This window comes from Nematostella vectensis, chromosome 3 (genome assembly GCF_932526225.1).
Source record: "Nematostella vectensis chromosome 3, jaNemVect1.1, whole genome shotgun sequence".
Classification (NCBI taxonomy): Eukaryota; Metazoa; Cnidaria; class Anthozoa; order Actiniaria; family Edwardsiidae; genus Nematostella; species Nematostella vectensis.
The window spans coordinates 6182327-6204867 of record NC_064036.1 but is presented as its reverse complement, the minus strand read 5'-3'; the positions used below and the strand labels follow the sequence as shown (position 1 = coordinate 6204867).

The following is a 22541-nucleotide window of genomic DNA, read 5'->3' as shown; positions in this document are numbered from 1 at the left end:
TTTCGATAATCGAACTTCTCTCACATCTTGATTGGCTTCTAAAACACTTCCCACTCTTGTTTACACCCGAATCGTATAAATTGGTAAATTGTTATCATTATTTGCGATAGGTCGGTTTTGTAGGCATTCTACTGGAATCTGTCTTTTTTTACTTAGACTAGGAGACCCTAAATTTGGACCAAGTTGGTGGGTAGAGAAGGGGGTTAAAAACTCAATGGTTCTAGAAGAGTGAATAAAAACTTAAGAATAGCGGTACCCTTCGATGGTCGGGTCGCGCCAGGTAAGTCATAGAGGGTTGTTTCCAATAATGTTGCCTTCCCATTCCTCGTTCCTCCTTTCCAACCTCCTTATCCATCCACAAATATATAATGTCCCGACCCTTATCGCTTACCCGCATCTACACTCACTGGCAATAAAAAACTATTAAACTTTATCCCCCCACCCAACCCACCACCACCTAAAACAACGACACTCGTAAATCGCGCGCTATGATTGGTCAATGTGTTATTAGTGGACACACGCCCTGGCGTCAACATCCGCGCGCGCTCTCCAAAACTAGATTGTAACGTATATTGTATTGTATAAAACATCAAACATATCTCTTTTTGTGCGTCTGTCCTCTTATAGATACAAAGATGACGCCACAGCGTGTCATGAACAACAGTCACGCAACATGAGTCACTCGACTGCGTCTCGTTGCGTAATTATTTGTTTATGATATTTATGATTTTTGTTTATGATACGCGGTGACGTCATATGTGCATCTATAAGAGGAGAGACGCACGCAAAAATGAGATCTATTTGTTAAATAATTATCAGTGGCGGTTCCAACATTATCACTGAATTGTAATACTAATAGCTCAGAGTTGTTAAATAATTTAGCAGAACGCATCCTAACTGCAGTAAATATTCGATTCAGCCTATCGGTAAGCATACTCTAATGGCTAGTTGAACAATGCAATGTTAACCGCAACATTTCTGATATAGAAGGATGATTGTTTCTCTCGCATTCGCTGTGTGGATACGTAGCAACAACAGATTGTATTTGGTGGTACAGGAGAAATGCGAAAACAGGAAAAATAACAATATATTTTGCGAACTCATATTGGAACAATCTATCATGAGAATGATAAAGGTAAAGTTTATAAATTCTTTTTTATAGTTAACTTATTCTGGAAGACACTAGAAAAAAACACAAAACCCAAATTAGATTTTAAAACGTTTTGGTATATCAATTATTCATTATGCCCATTTTCAATATTATAGAACAACTTTTAAATTCCAGATTTTACATCGAAATTGATGGAAAAGTGGGCTAGCCATGTTGGTTAAATTCTTTCTGTAGAATATTACATGGCAACGGCTAGAGATGGAAAGTACCAATAGCCCCAAGCGACTCATACGATGGTAGATGTCTATCGTTAGCTGGAAATGAGTCGGACGGGAAATGAATATTGTCATCACACTTTCCTTCTCACAGGTGCAGCATCAGCAACATGCTGGAAGCTCTCTTATTGCTATCTCCGCTCTTACTGCAGTCATTATGATATCCGGTGTGAGAGCGGATGATTCTACCTTCTCAATTATCCCTACACCCATCCAAACACTCTTGTTCAACGGCACTATCAACGTCACTGCTCCAGGTAGGAGCATGGAGCAACGAATGTTCTCTGTCGGCCCGCCTGTTGTCTCTCTGCCTGCATGGTGTCTGTCTGTTCACCTGGTGTATGTCTGCCCACTTGTTGTCTGTCTGTCCGCCTTTTGTCTGTCTTTCTAATTGTTGTCTGTCTGTCCGCCTGTTTTCCGTCTCTCCACCTGTTGTCTGTCTGTCTGTCCGCTTTTGTCAGTGCGGGTCCGGGGCTGGTTCTATGGGCTTATTCGATCCACCTCTTTTAATGACGCTTGTTCTTAAGAACAGAATAGTTCTCCGTCTTCCCGTCGTTCCGTGCTTTCTTCTGACTGTCCGTCCGTCTGTATGTCCCTTTACTGCGAGTATTGTTTTGTTATTATCCATTTTCAGTTAACTTTACAATTAACGCAACGAATACAGTCAACGTGAGTTCCGTTGTGTCGTCTTCCACCGTGCTACCGAGTTTGATAAGCCCCCTGTCAAACATCACTAAACCAACAGACAGTAAGTACTTATGTCATCTAACAGACCTCATAAGCACCCTGTCAAACATCACTAAACCAACAGACAGTAAGTACTTATGTCATCTACCAGACCTCATCCCTAAAGTAGATTTATCCGGCCTCCAGATTTTATTTACGGCGGCGTCACTTATTTCCGAATGCTTTTTGGATTCTTCTTCCCCTTATTATCTGCTTTCTAGATTCGTCATTTTCCGCATACTCTCCGAATTCTTCCATTCACTCATGATCTGTCTTCTAGATGTGTTCTTCTTGGAATTCAAGCTTTTGTTTCGGGAGTGGAGCAGCGCGCTGATATCCGGCACAAGTCCGGAGTTCATTCTTCTCGCAAATGAGATCACTACACAGGTACCGCTCAATCATCGTGTCGCTGTGTGGTGTTTAGTGGTGGATTCAGGGCAGTGTCCTCTGGGAATCGTCAGGGAATCCTCGGGACCGGTCGTCGCTGTCATCATGTTCGTCTTTCTCTCAAACCTCCAAGGCTGTCTAGTACAATTAATGAATATATGTGCTTGCGCAGTAAGAAATGGCAGCTCGGCACAATCATCCCCCCCCCCCCTGACGGCCAAAAAGTGGGTCATTTCTTATAGACAGTCAAACACTATCCTTTTTCTCCACATGATACCTATGACTGTGCTACCCCCACCCCACCCCACCCCCACCCCCCTCTCCCCCTATGCCAATCCTTTGTTCGCGCCTGTATATATAGTAACAGATGTAATGACTACTTTAAAATAATTTTCATAAACTGAGCCACCACTGGTATTCTTTTCATGAAGTTACTATAATGTTTATTCAAAAAAATATTTTCTAGGTTGACGATTTATACTACAGCCGAAACAGCAGTATGGAATATAAGGGAAGCCGTGTCATTGGGTACAGGTAGACATATCAACTCATTAATTAATTCTTTTGAAATTATTTTGGTTCTTTTACAACGCAATATTTCCAATTCGTACAAACTTATGTCGCACGTTCATACCCCTCTACCGACCAAGTTAAATCTTGTCCTAATATCGTTATTGTCCCCCTTGCTTGAGCATAGCATACCAGCCACATCAATTCATTTACAATACTGCGTGCATTACTACACATCAAATCCTAAAAACTTTGTGCCACATTTCCGGTAACTCTTTAAATCATAAAAACTTTGTGCAACATTTACAGTAACTCTTCAAACCAAAAAAACTTTTTGTGCCACTTTTCCAGTAACTCTTCAAATCATAAAAACTTTGTGCAACATTTCCAGTAACTCTTCAAACCAAAAAAAACTTTTTGTGCCACATCTCCAGTAACTCTTCAAATCATAAAAACTTTGTGACACATTTCCAGTAACCCTTCAAATCATAAGAACTTTGTGCCATATTTCCAGTAACTCTTCAAATCATAAAAAAATTGTGACACATTTCCAGTAACCCTTCACATCATAAAAACTTTGTGTCACATTTCCAGTAACTCTTCAAATCATAAAAACTTTGTGCCACATTTCCAGTAACTCTTCAAAACATAAAAACTTTGTGCCACATTTCCGGTAACTCTTTAAATCATAAAAAACTTTGTGCCACATTTCCAGTAACTCTTAAAATCATAAAAACTTTGTGCCACATTTCCAGTAACTCTTAAAATCATAAGAAAAACTTTGTGCCACATTTCCAGTAACTGTTCACATCATAAAAACTTTGTGACACATTTCCAGTAACTCCTCAAAACATTAAAAACTTTGCGCCACATTTCCAGTAACTCTTCAAATCATAAAAAAAAAACTTTGCACCACATTTCCAGTAACTCTTCCAGGGAAGGGCTGTATGTCTCCCTCAAGCTGGAGTTCGGTGGAGTGGCGCTCAACACATCCGTGTTGGACCCCCTGCTGGAGTACCTTCGGTCTGGTGGATCAGGGGGGGTTTACACTGATACGGTTTTTATCAAGCTTAGCAAATATGGTACGTAGACCGCCCGCTTTTTCAGGAAGCTTGCCACTGATTGGCTGGGAAGTAAAGGGAGACTATTTTGACCAAGACAATAAGTGGGTCAACGGCAAAACACGAATGGTGTATAATGATGTCCTTGATCTGTTGATGAGAATCTACGTAACCTTGCGCTTAACAGAATTCCTTGCTGGTCTTTTTTTCTAAATGAATAAAATGTATCCATGTCCTTCTTATTTATGGTTAATTATGAATGCATATTTTATTGTGTATGCGTCATATTGCTCCATTCCACTGCCAGTTAGAGCCTTCTCAAATCATCCTCGATTTTTCCTCTTCAGCCGACTGCATCGTCAACTACATGTACACTCAGCTGTGTCACTGTAAGACAAAGACGTACAAGATGCAGCCTAAGTGTGCAGAGCCAGACGTGCGGGGTGGAGAGGCTTGTCCTCACACGTGCTACAACGGGCACCAAGTTGTCGGTACCAGGCCCTGTTCTTGGGACGACCTCGATCGGTTTCTATGTGCTGCCGGGGGCGTAGGGCCTAGCATATTTCTTCTATGCACCGTGCTGGCCTTGAAGATGTTTCTCATTTAACATAGCCAGTCACTGTCAGCAGTAGACAATGTTGCTTTTTCTTTTGCACGCGACGAGCGCTACCGTGTCGATGCCGTCGCCACCAATAATTATTTTAAGTTGGCCAATCAGCATGTGAGATTGGGCTGACACAAATTTTATCACGAGGATAATTCCATTGGATACTAATTCACTAGTAGTGGCGTTGAGGTCCAATCAAATAGCACTTTTCAGGCAACCATTATTGACTTACAGTACTTTACTTTCGTGTACGCAAGACATCTACAATAACTACTTTTCTCCATGAGTAGGTACATCACATTTAAAGAAAGCACTAGCAGCGACAGAAATAAACATATCCCAATATAAAAAATAAATTAAGGATGGCGTACCTATCCTGTTTTTAATAACTTTTAATATATTATATATATTGACACCTAATATATTTAGGCCTGCTACGGCCTAACCTGATTTCCATAAGATTTCATTAAAGTCCACACCACTTCATCTCTCTCACCTGCTGATATTGAAAAATATCACCATTTGATGGGGTGATTGAAACTTGGGTTATTTTTAATACAAGCATGACACCAGTCTCCCTGAAGTGTATCAGACATGGAGAGAAAATGGCCCCAAACAGGGGCAGATCTAGCTTTTTGCCAGGGGGGGTGTTGACCCAAAAATGTTCGCCTTTATTTGATCTTTGTGACGATTTTGGAATAAATAGACACAATGAAAACCATTAAAAAGAAGCACTGGGGGGGGGGGGGGTTAAACCCCCTACCCCCTGTAAATCCACTACTGCTTTATTCTAATGTATGTAAGCATAGTGTATGAATCTGGCTAGCTACAGCTTACTTGAGTAAATGAAATAACAAAGATAACCACAAAACAAATTGTGAAGCAGAATGACTTGATTTATTGATCAACGATAACGTCTGAGAGACAGAGTATTGTGACGCTTCCAGTTGGCGCGTCGGGAGCTGCCGATGACTTTGTTATAGTTGTGGCCCTTGCGCATTCCTCGGTTCTTGGTGCCAGCAGCAGTGAGGCCACGGAGTTCTCTGTGTTTATGAGTGGGCTTGCAGATCCAGTTGATGCGGGCATCTCTGCGGATAGCCTTGTGGAAGGGGTCAACCATGATTACTTCAAAGTACTTGTAGATAGAGTCTTGGCCAACCCAGTATGAGTTGAGAACACGTAGACCCCCACAGTATCTTCCCGCACGCTCCTGTTAGCAAGGGAAAAACAAATTATATACTATACTATGATATATATGATGCATCATATATACATATATTTCCTATTACTTAGCATCTTTGGTTAACTAATGATGATCTTAAGTAAAATTGTGTTTTGACACCCTTTTTGGATTGGTGATATGACAAAGAAATTCAGTAGAAACAAATTTTTGGGAAAACCAGAAAAGTTGGTTTTTTTGAAGAAATTATTTATTGAGGAACACTTGCGTTTGCACTTGTGGACCCCAAACAAATCAATTGACAAATAATGAAAAAGTGAAAGTGCTGTTATAGTTGTAAGATAGTAAATTTCGAGTTGTTCCCTGCAGGTTTTCTTGAAGTTTTGATGAATATGATCAGATACACACGATTGATTCACAATATCCGTGGATGCAGCCTAATGGACTAGCAACTTGGTACAGACCAGCAGCACATGCACAACAGCACACTCTCTAAAAATATTTCCTTCAACTAATTTAAGTGCATAACTGAGACATTTTCAAACAGATACTTTGATTATGGTTGGTTTTTTGAGCCCCCTCCCCATGATGATTTAAGCATTTCTTTATTGGCAGCTGTTAAAATTAATTTTAATTTCGGAAAACACACACCATGGATTTAAAAAATCCTCACCTCAGCAACAGATCGCAAGCTCCTTTGGAACTTCAGTTCATTGACACCCTGGTTGACAGGCTTGCCATAGGTGGCACCCTTGGGCACTGGGCGCTTGCGTCCACCACGGCGAACACGCACACGGTAGATCACAAATCCTTGTTTGGCCTTGTATCCAAGACGGCGAGCTTTGTCAGGACGAGTTGGGCGGGTTGCACGGTGGATGGCTGTCAGTTGACGATATTGCCAGCAGCGCACACGCAGGAGGAAGCGGAGCAGATCAGACTGCTTCTTCTTGTACAGCTCCTCTAGGTACTTGTAGGCTCCCATGGTCTACAAGAAGTCAAAATTAAAATTCTTTATCTCCTCCATATCTCTTAAGTCTTTCCATCTGCAAAATGCAACTGTGGACTGCATACATTTCAAATTTGTTAAAGCCGCCCGTGAGAGCCAAGGTATACATAAATTACATTCTGGCCTACAATTCTAGAACAAGTTTTGTTCGAACGTGGGTTTGAGTTCGTATCTTAGTAATGATAATGCCTGACAATCAGATGTGCAGACTTTCTTCTTCTTCGCACTTGTATTCTATTCTAGTAATCTTGAAAGGAAGGTCGGAAAACCTCCTAATAGATAGGAACAGTTCACTTATATTCAAATCCTGTGATCTTCTACATAAATAGCTGCATAAGATGTGTAAGCATACATATATATATATATATATATATATATATATATATATATATATATATATATATATATATATATATATATATATATATATATATATATATATATATATTTCACAATTATTTTGTTCACGATTGGCTATAAGGTACGCTCAAAATAAAAGCAAATTTCACTGCTACATGGTGGAGCCCTTAAAAAATACTATGCCTTAAACTTTGTCCAATAACCAACGATATATTCTATACCTCTACAGAGTATGGATGAGTGGTAAAACGTAAGGATTTCGGTTGATAGTAACAACACTAACCTTACAAGGAAAGATGGAAACGAGAAAGAACGAAGATAAAGGAGCGCCTCGTTTTGATGCTGCGAGCCGCGGATCACCTGGGTCAGCGGATACGCATAACAATACAAATTCATAAAAGCCGCCATTTTGTTATTTTGTTTCTGGAGTCATTCTTATTATTATACCCGATCAAACAGAGGTTTTATATATTTTTATGCACTGGATAAAAGCTGGCATCGCTTACACCATCATTCATCGTCAGAATGAGCTTCGCTGAGGAAGTGAATCGAGAGGAATGGATGGAGAAAATTGGCAAATTGAGATTTCAAAGAGCTGAAATGAACCGGCTTATAATGGATTATTTAGTCACTGAGGGCTATAAAGAAGCCGCGGAAAAGTTTAGAATCGAGTCCGGGACGCAACCTACTGCTCCCTTGGATAGCTTAGACGATAGAATAAAGATCCGTGAGGCAGTGCAAAAAGGCGACCTAGAGCAAGCGGTGTCTATGACGAACAAACTAAACCCTGATATCCTTGACTCAAACCAGCAACTCTACTTTCATCTTCAACAACAACGCCTGATCGAACTGATCCGAGAGAAAGACATCGAGGCTGCGGTGGAGTTTGCCCAGGGTCAGTTCTCAGAACAAGGACAAGAATCGGGTCGTTATTTAGAGGAGCTAGAACAAACAATGGCCCTTCTAGCCTTTGACAACCCTGAGGAGTCCCCATTTGGTGATCTGCTACACACCTCACAAAGACAGAAAGTTGCTAGTGAGCTAAACGCCGCAATACTTGAAGCAGAGCATAAGAAGACACAGCCAAAGCTTGCAAATGTTCTAAAGTTACTGCTTTGGGCACAAGATGAGCTGGAGGGTAAGAAAGTCAAGTTTCCTAAAATGACTGAGATTGCCAGCGGAACTTTTGAAGAGTCAAGATGATTGAATGGATGTTGATACTTAAATATGGAAATAAAAGAAATTGAAAAACATTACATTACCATATAAAATATACCAGAAAAAAAAGGTAAAAAAATACAATATGTCAGATACAGACCTTTTCTGAGTATTTCAAGATTCTCAACAGAAACTAGCAAAGTTTGATCTTACAGCAATGTAATGAGAATTTAAAAGGAATCCCCATTATAGGGTGATACTTGCTACAGTGACCACTTAAACAATGTTTTAAGGAAGTTCCCCAATTACTGTAGCACCCAAGGGTAACAGTGTTGATTGACACAGACTTTATAAGTAGGAGGTACACTGAGGCATCTCTTTGCCACGCTGGTTGGTTAGCGGTGTTTATGCAATGGCATGTTTCTCGCATCCTTTTTGTCTACTCTTCAAAACTTTCAGGGTGGCCTAGGAAGTGTGTTGCACTGTAATTACAGAATCCCAAAATGTGTGACCAGCTATAGAAAAAAATGAACCTTTTTGCAAGCTTTAAGTATGGAATGCTATTCTTGATTGAATATCCTAATCAATCCAAATGCAGTGCAAGAACCTAGTTGTAAAATAGTTTTACATCACAATGACTAGTTCTTAATGTGCATCCTTCTCAAAACCTGTTGGCCGCTGGCTCAACTAGTCACTTTCTCTGGATGTTTGACTGTCTCCATCCAGACAGAAATTATTTTATCTTTGTTTTGTTACTGACAAGGAAAAGAAACCTTTAGCACCCAAACTGCCTCCAGACTCATGACCTGCTCCTCAAAATATTTTTGAGAAGGTTGAAAAGGTTCTTAACTTTTATTCTAGAAATAATTCTGTCAGTTAATGATTTTTGAAGGGTCAGTAATTTCAGATTCGCTCTTCATCAATGTAATAAGTGTATCTGGGAGCATGCAGTACTGAGAACTCAAACCAGGATTTGCAGAAGGTCGATGTGCAGACAGTTTTCATATGCAAAAAGTCTATGATTTGGCAATTCTTCAATAAGGAAACACCAAATTTTAATTGGTTGATGGGGGAAGGGGCTTTTCCTGCCTTCACAGCTAGCTACACATCTGTGATTCTTAAGAATTTTGTGGAGGTATCACATCATCAAAAGAGATGTAAAAAATGTTACTATTTGCTTAAAATAGGTAAAATTGCATCCAATTGTAGTTCATATGGTTGATTCTTTTGTCCCTATCAAAAACACTGAGCAGAAAAAGATGAGCTTCTCTGAAGGACCCATCCCAATAACTCAAAAAACCTAAAATTTTAAGTCCCCTAAAAATATACAATTTAGTGGAAGCATTCGTTCTGCAATAACTTAAATTTCCTTTAATAAAAACACCACCAGGAAATAGAATATGTAGCCTGCTTGAAAGGAGAAAAACATGTTTTTATTGTAAAAATTACCCTGAGTACCAGAGGCTTCAAACAGTGACATTGTCTTTGGTAGTGAAGCTTGCAGCCTCTGGTACCCAGGGTATTGGATAATCAGCCATCTTCAATTTTAATCTATGCTAAGGCAAGCAGAAAAGCATTTTTTCTTGCATCTCGTATCCAGTAGGACACAGTGTGTATTCTCAAATCCATGATGGTGACAGACGGTCAAGTTTTACATACACAAAACACCTCCTGTAAGCAGGGCTCAAATCAGCCAACTAGTTTTTCACAATCTTATTTTTATCAAGATTAAACAAACTTAGTCTTCGCCAACTACCAGTATTTGTAGCAACTTTTGGCTGGTCACATACTTATACAGTATTCTGTCAAGGAAGAAAATAACTTAAGCTTTTTTACATTTTTATTTATACATTCATTAAAGCAAACTCGTGGAATAAATCAATTCTTTGTAGGATACCATAATCCAACTATGAAAATTTTGCATAATGTGACTAAGGTGATTAAAGTTTTTAAATTTAAGTTTGTAAATACATTTCATGCTGATTACCAGAACCTTAATGAGAAAGCATGTTCAGTGATTTACAGTAGAACGTACAGCATCTGAACAGGACTTGTATAAGGGATGCGGATGCACACATATACAGGACTGGTTTTGAATTCTTTTCTTATGATTCCTAAAAAATTAATGATAAAGGGATTTTTTTAGAGTAATCAAAAATCTTTTTTTAGTTGCTGAGCAATAGAAACTGCAGTAGAATTTTATTATCATGAGCATTTAATGAGAGTGTTGACTAAAACAGCTTGGGGTAGTTTGATATCTCCTCTGGGCTGTACTCGTGCAATCTTTTGGGGATTGAAGCAGGGGCTTCCAATTTAGCAAAAATGTTCTCCGCATAGGGGTGGTGTTCATCCTCAAATAAATACAGCCTTTTCATCCATGTGGGTCGTAAGTTGTTTTTAGGGAGCATCCCGTTTACCGCTCTCCATAAAATTCTCGTGCCATCTTTGCGGTGTAAGTCCTTGGCAAGAATCTCTTTCAGACCTCCTGGGTACCCTGTGTGATGTCTGTATAGCTTGTTATCCCACTTGGTTCCAGAAAGCACAATATGCTTCGTATTAATAACCACTACGTAGTCTCCTACATCTTCTGCATGGTGGTAAATGGGCTTAGTTTTCCCTTGAAGGATCTGGCCAATATAACCAGCAAGTCGGCCACAAATTTGATCTCTCCCATCAATGAGGTACCAAAGTCTTGCGTGTGTTTTGAAGCTTTGCGAGGCACGATTTGTAAACGCCATTACCCAGCCTTTACCTTCTCACATGTGAGTGGTTATGCTTTGCAATGTTTCAGTCAGGTTATGGAAAGAAGAAAAGGGGCAAGGTTCCAGAGAAATTTGCTGTTCACAAATCCAACATGGCTGAAAAACCTTTCCAATGGTAATCCCCACACGAAATGCAAATAGTTTGACCATATTTGGTAGGGGATTGTTCGATTCTACGAATTTGATTGGTTTATGTGGCCATTTTACCATTTCAACTTCGCCGGGCTGATCGAATACTAAAGGTCATAGATTTCACCAACGTTTTGCCAAAGAATAACTAGTCCTGCCATTTGTAACCGATAATGATGGATCAGGGTAAGCCACAGTTATTGTAGATACCACAGCTTGTTACTGTTTCCATGAGAGTCTTGCCTAACAGGAACTTGTCGCTTTTTTCTCCAGGCTTTAGCGATCATTCTTTCGGTTATGGCCGTGCGATGAGTTGTTCTCCCTCTTCAAGTCCTGCCCAAAGCCATCTTCCAGGATACCTTTTAGGCGGGAATTCTCAAAGCGCATCGGTGAGAGACTTAAATTACGGTTTCATGATGCGATTTTATTCTTATGACAATAACTCAAGTTCATATGTAATTCTACTTTTCTTTTCTTGTTCCTCTATTTATAAGTACTTAAGAATCTATGGATGCCATACCTTTATTGCACTATTTGGTTTTCAAGCCGTTAAGCCACAAAAGTGAGACACTATTGCTTATTGTAGGAAACCCCAGCTTAGTTGCTGGCATTCCTACCGGGGTGCTCAATGGTCCAGTTTCAAATTCCAATGTACCCGCTGGTCATAGATACATTTGTCCAAGTAGGGGAGAGTGAGAGTTTACATTGACTGGTGCCTTAGGATGCATAAATACAATATAAGAGCCTCAGTTTCAGTCAAACCGTTTGAAATTACCAGCAAGATCATGAAGAAGTCACTTGGATTTTTGTATTGTTTTATTCTAAGCTCTATCAATGGAAATCAATGATTGAAAATTATGCGCTAGTCATTTCAAACCCCCACCCCCATGGTTTAGGAGAAGTGTGATGAAGATAATTTATTTTCCATTATTTGGTAACTGTTATCTTCATAGTTATTAGTACAAATGTACTTGCTGAAGTGTGCTGGCTTTGAAAGATAAAGGCTTATTTGAGATGACTTATTTGTCAGGTAGTTGCCTATAGTTTGCATCCTGAGGGTCATTTGACTGCAGTTTTGTCCCGAAGGGGTTGGGGGCTTGTCTTTGTTTTGTACAGGGTCATAGTCTAATCCCCCACCCTTCCCCTCAACTGACTTGATATCTGTCAATATAATTAGTAAATTGATAATTTATCAAGGCACAAGAAAATGCAAACCAATAAATGAAAATCGTTAAATTAACCACAATTGATTAAAAAAAAGCAATTGAAGGTTATCCTCTATAATCAAACTTTATGAAACACCAGATTTATTGATTGGGCAACCCAGGACTTCTATTTGGGATTCCAGTAATTGTCTATGAGAGTAAGACAAAAAGAGGAAGTATTTATTTTAGGCCAGGAAAAAAAGCATCCAGTGATCAGTGGGGTGAATTAGGGTAGGCATCGGTTGGGAAAAGGGAATTAGAATACCAAAGAAAACAGGTATGAGCCGTTGTTGTTCTGTAATGTCATGCACTGGGTACAGCGCATTGCTTGACAGAGCTACAACACCTGCAAATAGTTCTGTTCAGGAGGCGGATACCTTAGGGCTAAGTTGCAGAAACCCGAAGACAGGTCTTATGCTTATGTTATATAATTGAGAAGCTAAGTAAACAGGGAATCACAACATTTAAAGTTTTTTGTTTGTTTTAAGATTTGTGTTTTAGGTTTACACCCGAGTCAATTGCTTTTCTTCAAACTTCTAATTTGTCTAAAATAATACTGTCCAATGACTGCATTGGCAAAATGCTAGGCTATGTATTCAAGAATAAGACAGTGTTCAGCTTTTGAGTAGGCTATATTTGATTACTTTAGATGTTTCTTTACCTAAATTTTCATGCTTTGGTTATTTTTGCCCATAGCCCATGAGCAGAAATTGGTCAACACCATTGCAGCATAGCTCTCCTGCTATCCGAAATACTCCAGCATCTTCTGGGGCAAGCTCTGGTTTTTCGAGTCCTCACAAGCAACTTATTCTGACAGAGAAACTCCAACAAAACACTACCAGGTATAATGATTCTTTTTATTTGCCTTACTTACCCTTATGCATGTACTGTATGTACTTGCTGAATTGTTAGATAATCAAACATGTTTGTACCTTATTTTTACTCTATTTTACTGCAAGAAAAGGGAATTAAATTTTACAAAAATGTAAAAAAAAACCCACAACTTTGTTTCTCTGAATTATATTCAACACAGCAGAAAACAAACAAACAAAGAAACTGCATCATTAGTGCATATATGTGACCCGGCAACTCCCTTCAAATTGGAAAAAAATGCTCTAAAGTTCGGAAGATCGTTCTCTAAAATTCGGTAGTTTCGGAAGATCGTTCTTTTGAACCTCGGGCGAACATTCTTTAATAGGAAGATCATCTCTAGAAATTCCGAAGAATGCTGTTTTAAGAAACTTTAAAAAGTTTAGAAGAATGTCCTTGATATTTGCAGTATGCAAACTAAGAAAGCGAGTCAACTCTATTTGTATTTGCAATACAACTACATGTTAAAGGTGATTACAACAATATGATGGTTCTTGCTTGCTACTAAAGTCGCGCATCAAACAGACCTCTCTGAAAAGGGTCCTCTATATCTCAGCTTTCTTTTGCCATTAGAACTGTTAGGGTAGTTACGATCCCTAAAGTTTGACAATTGATTTGTTTGAGCCGTATGTAAATTAAGAAAGCGAGTCAGCTGTTGATATTTTATTGTCTTTTCAAAACAAAATGTTAATGGTGACCACAACTTTACTATGATGGCTTTGCCCTTGCTATTTAACACGCACATCAATAAGACCTCCTAAAAAGAATCTCCTATATGTCAAACTTTAATTTGATATTACGATCATCGATTATGAGCCGTATGCAATCTAAGAAAGCAAGCCAGCTTTTAAATATTTGTCTTTGCAAAACAACAACTGGTTAAGCTGAAAAATAGCTCTAAATTAAAATTAACAAACCAAGTATTTCTCAAAAGAAGGTTTTTGCCTTCGGGGTTTTCCCGCATTGATAATCGTTTTTCAAATACAGAAAAGAAGTTTGTTTTCGTGAAGCCGATCATTTCTTCGGATGAACGATCTTGAAAATTGGAAAATCGTTCTCACCTTTGAGTGTTAACAATTGTGATGAACGATTTTAAAAACAGGGAGAACTATCTTGTCTTCAGACAGACGATCTTGACTTCGGAGAAACGATCCTAAAAATCAGAAAGTTTCTCATAGAAACCTGATATCGTTCTGAATATCGTAAAAGCGTTCTGCATAATCCGTCGAACGATATTTTTTGTTCATAGCCTGAATGCTTTTTCTCTAGTGTACGTTTTCCCTTGCCGGGTCACATATGTTCTTGTTAATCTACAAAGTCAAGGAATCACTTTCCCATTGAAGAAGCCAAAGATCCTGGCTTTTCCCTCCTCTGGTACAAAGAGAATTTAAAACTCTGTGAGGAATACCTGTGTTTTCTTTCTTGGCTCTGTAGAGGAACACCCACAATAGGAAGGACCCCTAAAGATGCTATAGGTGCTCCACCTGTTGAAGGATTATACGACACAAGGCATGCATCTCCTGCACCTGTCAACTTTCAGTGTAACCAGTCTCAATGGGCTGGAGACAGATCTCAGGTAAATAGCCGCCAACTTTTTAATCCAGGAGGATCAATGTTTGTTGGAATCTTGGTAAGCCCATCAGTGGGTCACCTCTTAACATCTGCAATCCTTGCCATAACTAGTTGACCCATTCACAGAGTAAGCTACACCTTCAAAAAATCCCATGGCTGGTAATCATGTGTGCCACACAAATAAATGCTCCCCCCCCCCCCCTCTCATGCCAATGTTGAGCACCTACGTTGTTCTCCAGATTCTGGTTGAAGATTCTCTAACATTTTGGCTATAAAATTGGTAATTAATGATTTTGAGAACACAAGGTGTGGATTTGCCATGCTCTTTAGATGATTTGCTAAACTGTATGCTTTGTGTTTTGTACATAGATAATGAGTGCAACACCAAACAGATTTCCAAGTTATGCATCAGGTCCAGGAACACCCTTCCAAGATTCCAGACAGGACACTAGCGTGTTTAGTCCTAGCAAAATGACATTACCGCCCTCTCCAACACAAGTTGATCCATTTTATACACAAGGGTGGGTTTTTGCTTATTTTTTTATTTCATTTCTAATCTTACATTTTTTCATTCTGAAATTTGTTTATTTATTATTTCCAGGGAGAGTCTCTCTAGTGATGATGTTCTTTCCCAATGCTGGGTTACTGTATTCGGGTATGTCTGCCTTATGTCTTTATTGTCACCTCCCTTTTTTATACAGAAATGTGAAAACATTGTTGTAAGCTAAGTACCCAAGGAGAAAGAGAAAGAATTAGGAAGCATAGCCAAGTGTATTTTGTTATCAAATAAACTCTGCAACCAGTCAGGAGCTGGAGCTCATTTCAATACACACTGCTGTTGGTGAAAGGGTTATAGCCTGGGCCATGTATTTTGTCTGTCACCAGCCTTCAGTAAGGTACAAAGTGGCCAGACAGGGCAGCATAATGTAAATAATTCTGGTTTTCTACAAGCAAAGATCCTTATGACAGGCATAATCCATTCCATAGTCTGAGCTTCTGATATCAATGTTCCCCAGAAGTGCAAATGATAAAAAAAAAACAATGAAGCATGTTACATGCTTTTTTTTTCTGATTTACAAACCCCAATTTAAACCAACACTTGAGTTTTGAAAACATGCAGAAATATATATTTTTTATTCAAACAAACCAAAATAATGTATTTTTCCTTTAACTTAGACTCGAAGACATTTTAAACATGAGATTACCAGGAAATCCATGAAAGTTGATTGCCCTGACTAATTTGTTTGTCCTTCACAGATTTCCACCAGCTGCAACTTCCTATATTCTGCAACAGTTTGCACAGTATGGAAATATTATTCGGCATGAGGTTTGTGGTCTTGTGACACCATTGCATTTCCTCCATTTTCGATGCAACTCATATCTTTTTGCTTTATTTTCAAATCTAGGTTGTTGCGAATAAGAACTGGATGCACATACAGTATCAATCCAAACTTCAAGCTAAAAAGGTCTGTTGTTTGTACAGATATTGTAAACTGATCATTTCTTGGTATTCTTGCAGCAGTATAAGTTATCTTCCTTTAATTTTCAGGCCTTGAGTAAAAATGGGAAAGTTTATAGCAGCAATATAATGATTGGAGTAATGCCGTGTATAGAGAAAAGTTTAATGGAAGACTGTGGGAAGGAAAATACAATGAGACACATGGAAACATCAAAAATGGATGTGTCAGTAAAACCTGCCACACCCTCTCGGCTTCCTATTCGACCTTTGACTGCTGCTTACCAAGCTGCCAGCAGCAACCACCAGGTAAGTTGTACATATTGGCAGATTTGCAGTCTAACTATACATTTTTTTTTTATCATGCCAAAGCTGCAGCACAGTCTGGTCTTTCAGGTTGTGTGTTGGGCTGCAGGTTAAAAATCCTCTACAGTAAAAAAAAAAAAAAAAAAAACTTCCCATTACCAACACCAGAAAAAAGAGGCCTCTGTGCCACAAGGCACAAAGAAGATAGGTAATAGGTAACCCTCTACAATCTGATACCCCAGGTACTAGAAAATATTTGTACAAAGTCATTTAGTAATATGCCAATGTTTGCCATTTTTTGTGTATGTGATAGCTCAATTACCTCTGGAAATCAAAGCAGCAAATCCAAGCAATATCAATCTTCGAATAAGTCCATCAAAAGTCAGTCTCTTTGACTGAATCCATTGGTTGTTTTTCAGGTTGTGCCTCAGGATGGTAGGACACCACAAAAGAACAACAATGTCATATCTAAAGCTATGGAGTATATGTTTGGCTGGTAGCAGATTTGCTTGAAATAATATTTCAATGATTGTAATAATCAAATAGATTACAGATGGCTTTCAGGGGGGGGGGCTGGGAGGGAGATGAGGTAGACTCTCCTACTTTCTCTTATCCCCTTGTGCACCACAGGGCTCCCAATGTTCCTTCCATCAGGCTAATGTATGATGTGCACATAGATGTTAATGAATTGACCAGGATAGTTTTTATCAAATAAGTCGTAAATGCTTTTTGAGTTCCCTATGCTCCTATTTATTATTATTATTTTTTTTAGTCGTTGTTGGGTGCCTACTACAGGGTTCAGACCACAGATCCATAAAATAAATAACTATCGTATCTTTATATCGATATCTATCATGTTTTTAATATACAAAAGCAACTCTCGTTCAGTGTGCGTCTCTTGTGGATTAATAAAAAGACGATTATGGTTGGTTAGAATGTTGCGTTCAGTCATTTCGTTGGGGGCTTGTTGGCAGGGGCGCTTATTATTAAATATTTTTGCCCTTAGAAGTTGCTTATTCGAAGCAGGCTACACAAGCATTACAATAACGTTTTCGTTAGGTAGCTACCCTAATCCAGTGTTGACTCGCTTGCTTAGAGAAAATCTCACATGAAAAATTCGAGCTTCCTGTTCTTACATGCTTATTTGACACAAGGCACATATCAATAAAGGAAAATCTGCGTGCTGGAGAAAAACTCCACTTTCCCCTTTAACAACAAGCCGGATTAAAACAAAAATATATAAAGAAAAACATGCAAATAAACAACGAAGAGATGTTGGTATTTTAAAAAGCTCCTCCAATTATGTAAATAATAGATTCGAAGGACACTTATGCAAATTATTTTCTAAGCAAAACAATGAAGGGATGAACCCAATGCACGTAGAGGATAAGATTCTCGCGCTCTGATTGGCTGAGCTGCTGGTAATCTTGGCACGGAACCAAATAATCCTGATGGCCGACGCAGCTGTCAGTGTGAAAATCAAGCCCGTATCCAAATCATTTCGTTTTCTCTGAATATTGACCGTCTAATATTGGAAATTCATTTTAAAAATAACGCCATCCAGACCAAAAATGTCCGAAAACCACAGAAATTCTGTTTTGGAAGAATTTAATTCGAGAGAATATGTGATTTTCGAGATCGATGCCTCGCGGTTTAGACGTGCTTTATTCAAGATGTCGGTGACACAGGGCAGCCGCTTGCTTCCATACGTCATTCAAGTGTATCCTGTGGCTCATAGGCAATCCTGTCGTTATATGAGCTCAAGGAAGCTATCTCAAGCTGATATTTGCTCCTAGTTTATTAAGGTATGTCCTAGTAGCGCTTACTAGTGTATTTAAGAGTTTATTTTCTGTTGTTTTGCAAACCAGTGATTTCTGTTTGAGAGGTGTGTTGGTTATTTTATATTGATTAGAAAACCATTCATGCATCCATGATTATGCATCCCACCGTACCATAATACATAATTACTATATCCAACCCGCAAACACCCGCTTTTTACTAAGCGTTCACTCATTTTGAAATTGTCACTATCAAAACTTGCTTTTTTTCGTGCATGATGTTAATTTGTATAAATTTGTGGCAATTTTGAAATCGAGTTTAAAATAAATTATTATTGACATTACACTACCGCCCTTGGGGATAAAGCCATTTGAGGTTTAAGGGTCACAGTCGGAATGTACTCTATTTGCAAAATGGGAACCATGTTACAAATATATAACCTCATATGTATGAGACTCGTGGATTTCAACCATGACCTGGCTAACTGTTGAATTATAATCGGGATTGTTGCCATTTGCACTAAAATGAGATAATGTTGATTATGAATTCTTCTTCTCTGACGTCCACGTTTCTATGGTAATATCTCATTATAGAATCCCCCGTCCTGCCGCCAGTTCATTGAGTGTTTCTAATCCAAATACACCAACAAAATGAAGGGATTATTCGCCACTCGGTAGGTACATGTATTACACGGTAAAGATATACTTATCTTTTCTAAAGGAAAAGGCATTTATCACTAATATATTTTCTAATTAACTGTAAGGAATTTTTTATCGGATACTGTCCGTATACGTTTAGTTGATTTTCCTAAATCGCAGATAATTTTTGGAGAATAAAATCCGTGTGTAATCGCCTTAATTCTGTGTGTTGAATAAAGAATTTACGGTGATTTGTAACGTTCTGAAACTCCGTTATCGGCAAGAATCAATGAAATAGAAATCATGAGTGACACGTTGATCGGGGGAACCAGTCACGTGCCAATTTAATGGTGTTTTACCCAATCATAACAGGCGAGATTTCGCGAAAGTGATTGTGACGTCACGTGTGGCCCGGGCCGCGAGGACCGATGGGTCGTGTTCTGTAGGGAACGTAAGAAGGGTGATCAACGCTAGCCGAAAGCTTTCTGTGTTTATCTGGGCTTTTTATTACCCTGCATGCTCAGTCGTTTTGAAAGATTTCAAGCCAGTTTTTAGTCCAAGACATTGCCAATGACGACAGTCGCCACTAAGGGTAAAAAATCCGTTTTTTGTTGAAAAGCCAGAGAGCATGCAGTGAGTTTGTGTGCTCGTCTCGGAATCGAACCCTCGTCTCGTGTTGTTGATGTTGTGAGGGACACTCTATTTATGCTGTTTTCTGCCATTCAAAAATTCATTTTCGCTTCTTCCTTGTTTCAACAGACTCGCGAAAGCAGTCTTTTCGAGGGAATATGGAGGTAAGTTTTTCTCGTTGCACGATTTTCGCGTATGTTGAGTCGGTTTGTTCCGTTGTAAAGCGGCAAGTTTGTATGCATTGTGTTGGTCGTAGCCCGATTACAAACTATGTTTTCTTTGCAAATTCTTGAATTTCCAAACTTACTATTGCAGTTCTACTCCATGCCAAAGAAGAAACGGACTCTGGAGGACTTTAACACATTCTGTAGTCTAATTCTAGCCTACGAAGCCAGACAAGAGGTATAAAAGCCTTTTTGAAAATCGCAGTGAAATTGTACGAAGGATCGTTCGCTTCCTTGCGACTCCAAGACACAGTTTTCTTTGCTTAACTGAACTAGTTCTTTTTAAGTCTTTTATGAAATACCTATGTAATAAACACAACCATATGTTGTCAATGATTTTAGTTGATTCCTGTGCGACATTCCCTTGTACCGTCTCGAGTTGTATGAAGTCTCACGTCGTTGCTCCGTTTTGCTTCGTTAGGAAATCAAACGCCAGAAGAGTCCGAATTCGGAAGACAGCGTTTCGTCGAGTACAGACTCGGCATACAGTGAAACTGCTTCTTCGCCAACTTCTAGTCACGGGGATCACGATGAACGACTGTTAGACGATGTGGACGAAGAATACGAATCTGGTACAACACGAAATGCTTTCTTGTGGACCAAGTCCTTTTGTCGCATGTTCAGTGAGCGGCCAACTGTGATTACGCAGTTAAAACCCAGTTTGAATTTACGATTGGTGACTGCCTTTACAGAAAACTTATCTCTATGCTTTTCCCTCTGTTCCAGGAGACGAATCTTGGGATAAAATAACATGTTATTGCTGTAAACCATTCGCAGGTACGTTTACAAGTGACGTCTTGTGTGAGTGTGCGAAGGAAAGGCACCCGATCGTAGTTATTATTATATATGGAAAGTCTCTACGAAAACTCTGCTTAACGCTTTCTCGGCCATGCAACCTAGAAATGATACCGTTAATTCATTACTTCGCTTCACCTTTTAGCGATCACATACTTTTTTCACCGTGGTTCGTTTGACATTGCTGGTTTCATACCATGAGACAGAGAGAAGTGGAATCACATATTGGGCGAGTCGGCTCAAGCTCAATTTAGCTTTGTTTCAATTATTTTGACCCATCAGAACAAGTAGTTATATGCTGTTAGTTTTTATTTTAATTTATCTATGTTTCCTAGAGTTATACGATCGTAAAACTTTTAGATTGACCGTGATGAGTTTGATATTTATACGCTGATCTTTACTTGCTTTAAGTATACATCTACACGTTTTGAGGTCGAATACTACGTTCGGTTTTAAACAAAAACAGCTTTCGAACTTATTGTCCGTTATTTCAGTTTATTTTGAACGTACCTTCCTAGATCCCTGGAAGGAAAATAACCTAATCACGACTTCCAATGTTTCGTTCGTATTTTACCTGTATGCCTCTGTATGGGTTACTGTAAGATATGTGTGACACAAAAATGACATCGCTTTCTTATTGTTAACTCTAGCTATCGTTCAGTCCATTTATGTTTGGCCGGTCATTTCCTTGAGAGATTCTGGACTTAGTTGTATGCAGTGCAGTTGTTCAGTCAATCGGAGTTTTTTCATAATTTCCCCCGCGTTCTTTCGACATCTTTAATGTACTTGCTATTAAAGTGCTTGTATAGCCATACACGTATGGCTTGAGTGCAAATTATCGCAGAACTGAAGGAATATCAATAAGAATACATTCCCCCCAAGTAATCATTATTTTGTTATGGTGTTCCACTGAGGGACCGATAATGAATTCAGAGCTGATTGTACATGTTTACCAAAACTCCATTACCACTCGTCTTGTTAATATTTCTGTCTTTCAACTACGTATTGCTTGTTTCTTCTTCCAGGCCGCCCCATGATCGAATGTTCCGAATGCTTAACGTGGATTCACTTATCATGTGCGAAAATCCGTAGATCTAACGTTCCAGACACTTTCATTTGCCAGAAGTGCAGAGACGCAAAGCACACAATTCGAAGATCAAATCGCGTACGGACTCAATCTAAGACTCGCGGCACGGACCTATGACAAGAGCGTATACTTCGCAATGACGGTGACTAGCTAGTCCAAGATTTTTAAAATATGACGTGTTGATGCTACCGTTATTCAGCGGAAACCGTTGTAAATCTTTGGCTGATGTCAAATGTAAATTTTGTATTTAATTCAAATCATTTCTTGTTATATTCGTGGTTTAGCGCCACGTTGTTAGTTTGTACTCGAGTGAATCGAGCTGTTTTAGATTATGTCTCTAGCCTAGTTATGGTTTGTGTGTTGACCGTCTTATTAATGGCCGTGGTCATGGACTTCTTATGTATGTCCACGACATCATGTACAAAAGAGTAAAATACCAAGAATATATATATATATATTTTATAATAGATCTGTACAGTAAAACAGACTCGTAACAAAGACAATGCTGTCCGCGAGACACGGGGACGGACATTCACGTTTGTATAAAAGCCAAAAAGTAATACAAATAAAACACCAATCGTTGAAATTATAGTCTTGTTATATTAAGGTACAAACGTCCAAAGATTGCATGGACAAAGGTATTCAGCTCGCCTGTAAAACACTATCCGTGATATTGTTACGTCTAATAACGTTTTTAGACTAAATTT

General features: G+C 38.9%; 6 protein-coding genes and 1 long non-coding RNA gene across 11 annotated transcripts; 4 read left to right on the top strand and 3 right to left on the bottom strand.

The window, feature by feature from the left end:
• Nucleotides 1-1021: 1021 nt before the first annotated feature.
• LOC116610396 lies at nt 1022-5047 on the top strand. Of its 2 annotated transcripts, none has more exons than XM_048725720.1 (7): nt 1022-1135; nt 1481-1643; nt 2021-2134; nt 2393-2499; nt 2966-3033; nt 3946-4091; nt 4418-5047. In XM_048725720.1, exons 1-7 carry the CDS (start codon nt 1121-1123, stop codon nt 4675-4677), a joined length of 873 nt encoding a protein of 290 aa, XP_048581677.1. In that variant the 5' UTR covers nt 1022-1120; the 3' UTR covers nt 4678-5047. The 2 variants fall into 2 exon arrangements, with proteins under 2 accessions (XP_048581677.1, XP_048581676.1); XM_048725719.1 differs by having other exon boundaries at nt 3934-4091.
• Nucleotides 5048-5555: 508 nt separating this feature from the next.
• LOC116610397 (60S ribosomal protein L15) lies at nt 5556-7646 on the bottom strand. 3 transcript variants are annotated; one of them, XM_032371278.2, is made up of 3 exons: nt 7512-7646; nt 6531-6842; nt 5556-5887 (listed from the first exon to the last, which is right to left on the bottom strand). In XM_032371278.2, exons 1-3 carry the CDS (start codon nt 7629-7631, stop codon nt 5582-5584), a joined length of 738 nt encoding a protein of 245 aa, XP_032227169.2. In that variant the 5' UTR covers nt 7632-7646; the 3' UTR covers nt 5556-5581. The 3 variants fall into 3 exon arrangements, with proteins under 3 accessions (XP_032227169.2, XP_032227171.1, XP_032227172.1); XM_032371280.2 differs by having other exon boundaries at nt 7507-7555; XM_032371281.2 differs by lacking the exon at nt 7512-7646 and adding an exon at nt 7445-7481.
• A 91-nt stretch (nt 7647-7737) lies between these two features.
• Nucleotides 7738-9589, top strand: LOC5502962 (glucose-induced degradation protein 8 homolog). Its single transcript, XM_001624043.3, has 2 exons — nt 7738-9363; nt 9458-9589. Exon 1 carries the CDS (start codon nt 7749-7751, stop codon nt 8424-8426), a length of 678 nt encoding a protein of 225 aa, XP_001624093.2. The 5' UTR covers nt 7738-7748; the 3' UTR covers nt 8427-9363; nt 9458-9589.
• A 614-nt stretch (nt 9590-10203) lies between these two features.
• LOC5502961 (39S ribosomal protein L13, mitochondrial) lies at nt 10204-11253 on the bottom strand. The gene has a single exon (XM_001624032.3). The coding sequence runs from the start codon at nt 11117-11119 to the stop codon at nt 10613-10615; it is 507 nt and encodes a 168-aa protein (XP_001624082.1). The 5' UTR covers nt 11120-11253; the 3' UTR covers nt 10204-10612.
• Nucleotides 11254-11328: 75 nt separating this feature from the next.
• LOC5502954 (nucleoporin NUP35) lies at nt 11329-17617 on the top strand. The gene is made up of 10 exons (XM_032371276.2): nt 11329-11458; nt 11546-11661; nt 13174-13319; nt 14782-14923; nt 15289-15440; nt 15521-15574; nt 16177-16246; nt 16326-16385; nt 16469-16684; nt 17101-17617. Exons 1-10 carry the CDS (start codon nt 11446-11448, stop codon nt 17179-17181), a joined length of 1050 nt encoding a protein of 349 aa, XP_032227167.2. The 5' UTR covers nt 11329-11445; the 3' UTR covers nt 17182-17617.
• Nucleotides 16528-17119, bottom strand: LOC116610400. Its single transcript, XR_004293354.2, has 2 exons — nt 17004-17119; nt 16528-16802 (listed from the first exon to the last, which is right to left on the bottom strand). It is a non-coding gene; the product is annotated as an uncharacterized LOC116610400 (long non-coding RNA).
• A 508-nt stretch (nt 17618-18125) lies between the features above and the next one.
• On the top strand, nt 18126-22420 carry LOC5502960 (PHD finger protein 13). Of its 2 annotated transcripts, XM_032371284.2 has the most exons (7): nt 18126-18486; nt 19054-19133; nt 19858-19892; nt 20044-20130; nt 20374-20524; nt 20679-20729; nt 21773-22420. In XM_032371284.2, the coding sequence occupies exons 3-7, from the start codon at nt 19887-19889 to the stop codon at nt 21949-21951; spliced, it is 474 nt and encodes a 157-aa protein (XP_032227175.1). In that variant the 5' UTR covers nt 18126-18486; nt 19054-19133; nt 19858-19886; the 3' UTR covers nt 21952-22420. The 2 variants fall into 2 exon arrangements, with proteins under 2 accessions (XP_032227175.1, XP_001624091.2); XM_001624041.3 differs by lacking the exons at nt 18126-18486; nt 19054-19133 and adding an exon at nt 19172-19690.
• Nucleotides 22421-22541: the final 121 nt, after the last annotated feature.

What these genes read in the sequence shown, in the direction of transcription:
- LOC5502960 (XM_001624041.3), top strand. Translation starts at nt 19,669, where the DNA reads ATGACGACAGTCGCCACTAAGG. An exon ending in GACGACAGTCGCCACTAAGG is followed by an intron (nt 19,691 to 19,857) that starts GTAAAAAATCCG and finishes TTGTTTCAACAG; the next exon opens with ACTCGCGAAAGCAGTCTTTT. An exon ending in TTGCTGTAAACCATTCGCAG is followed by an intron (nt 20,730 to 21,772) that starts GTACGTTTACAA and finishes TTCTTCTTCCAG; the next exon opens with GCCGCCCCATGATCGAATGT.
- LOC5502961 (XM_001624032.3), bottom strand. Translation starts at nt 11,119, where the DNA reads ATGGCGTTTACAAATCGTGCCTCGCAAAGCTTCAAAACACACGCAAGA.
- LOC116610397 (XM_032371278.2), bottom strand. Translation starts at nt 7,631, where the DNA reads ATGGCGGCTTTTATGAATTTGTATTGTTATGCGTATCCGCTGACCCAG. An exon ending in TCTCGTTTCCATCTTTCCTT is followed by an intron (nt 6,843 to 7,511) that starts GTAAGGTTAGTG and finishes GACTTCTTGTAG; the next exon opens with ACCATGGGAGCCTACAAGTA. An exon ending in GCTTGCGATCTGTTGCTGAG is followed by an intron (nt 5,888 to 6,530) that starts GTGAGGATTTTT and finishes CCTTGCTAACAG; the next exon opens with GAGCGTGCGGGAAGATACTG.
- LOC116610396 (XM_048725719.1), top strand. An exon ending in CAAATGAGATCACTACACAG is followed by an intron (nt 2,500 to 2,965) that starts GTACCGCTCAAT and finishes AATATTTTCTAG; the next exon opens with GTTGACGATTTATACTACAG. An exon ending in AGCCGTGTCATTGGGTACAG is followed by an intron (nt 3,034 to 3,933) that starts GTAGACATATCA and finishes CCACATTTCCAG; the next exon opens with TAACTCTTCCAGGGAAGGGC.
- LOC5502954 (XM_032371276.2), top strand. An exon ending in GATCCATTTTATACACAAGG is followed by an intron (nt 15,441 to 15,520) that starts GTGGGTTTTTGC and finishes TATTATTTCCAG; the next exon opens with GGAGAGTCTCTCTAGTGATG. An exon ending in CTGCCAGCAGCAACCACCAG is followed by an intron (nt 16,685 to 17,100) that starts GTAAGTTGTACA and finishes GTTGTTTTTCAG; the next exon opens with GTTGTGCCTCAGGATGGTAG.
- LOC5502962 (XM_001624043.3), top strand. Translation starts at nt 7,749, where the DNA reads ATGAGCTTCGCTGAGGAAGTGAATCGAGAGGAATGGATGGAGAAAATT.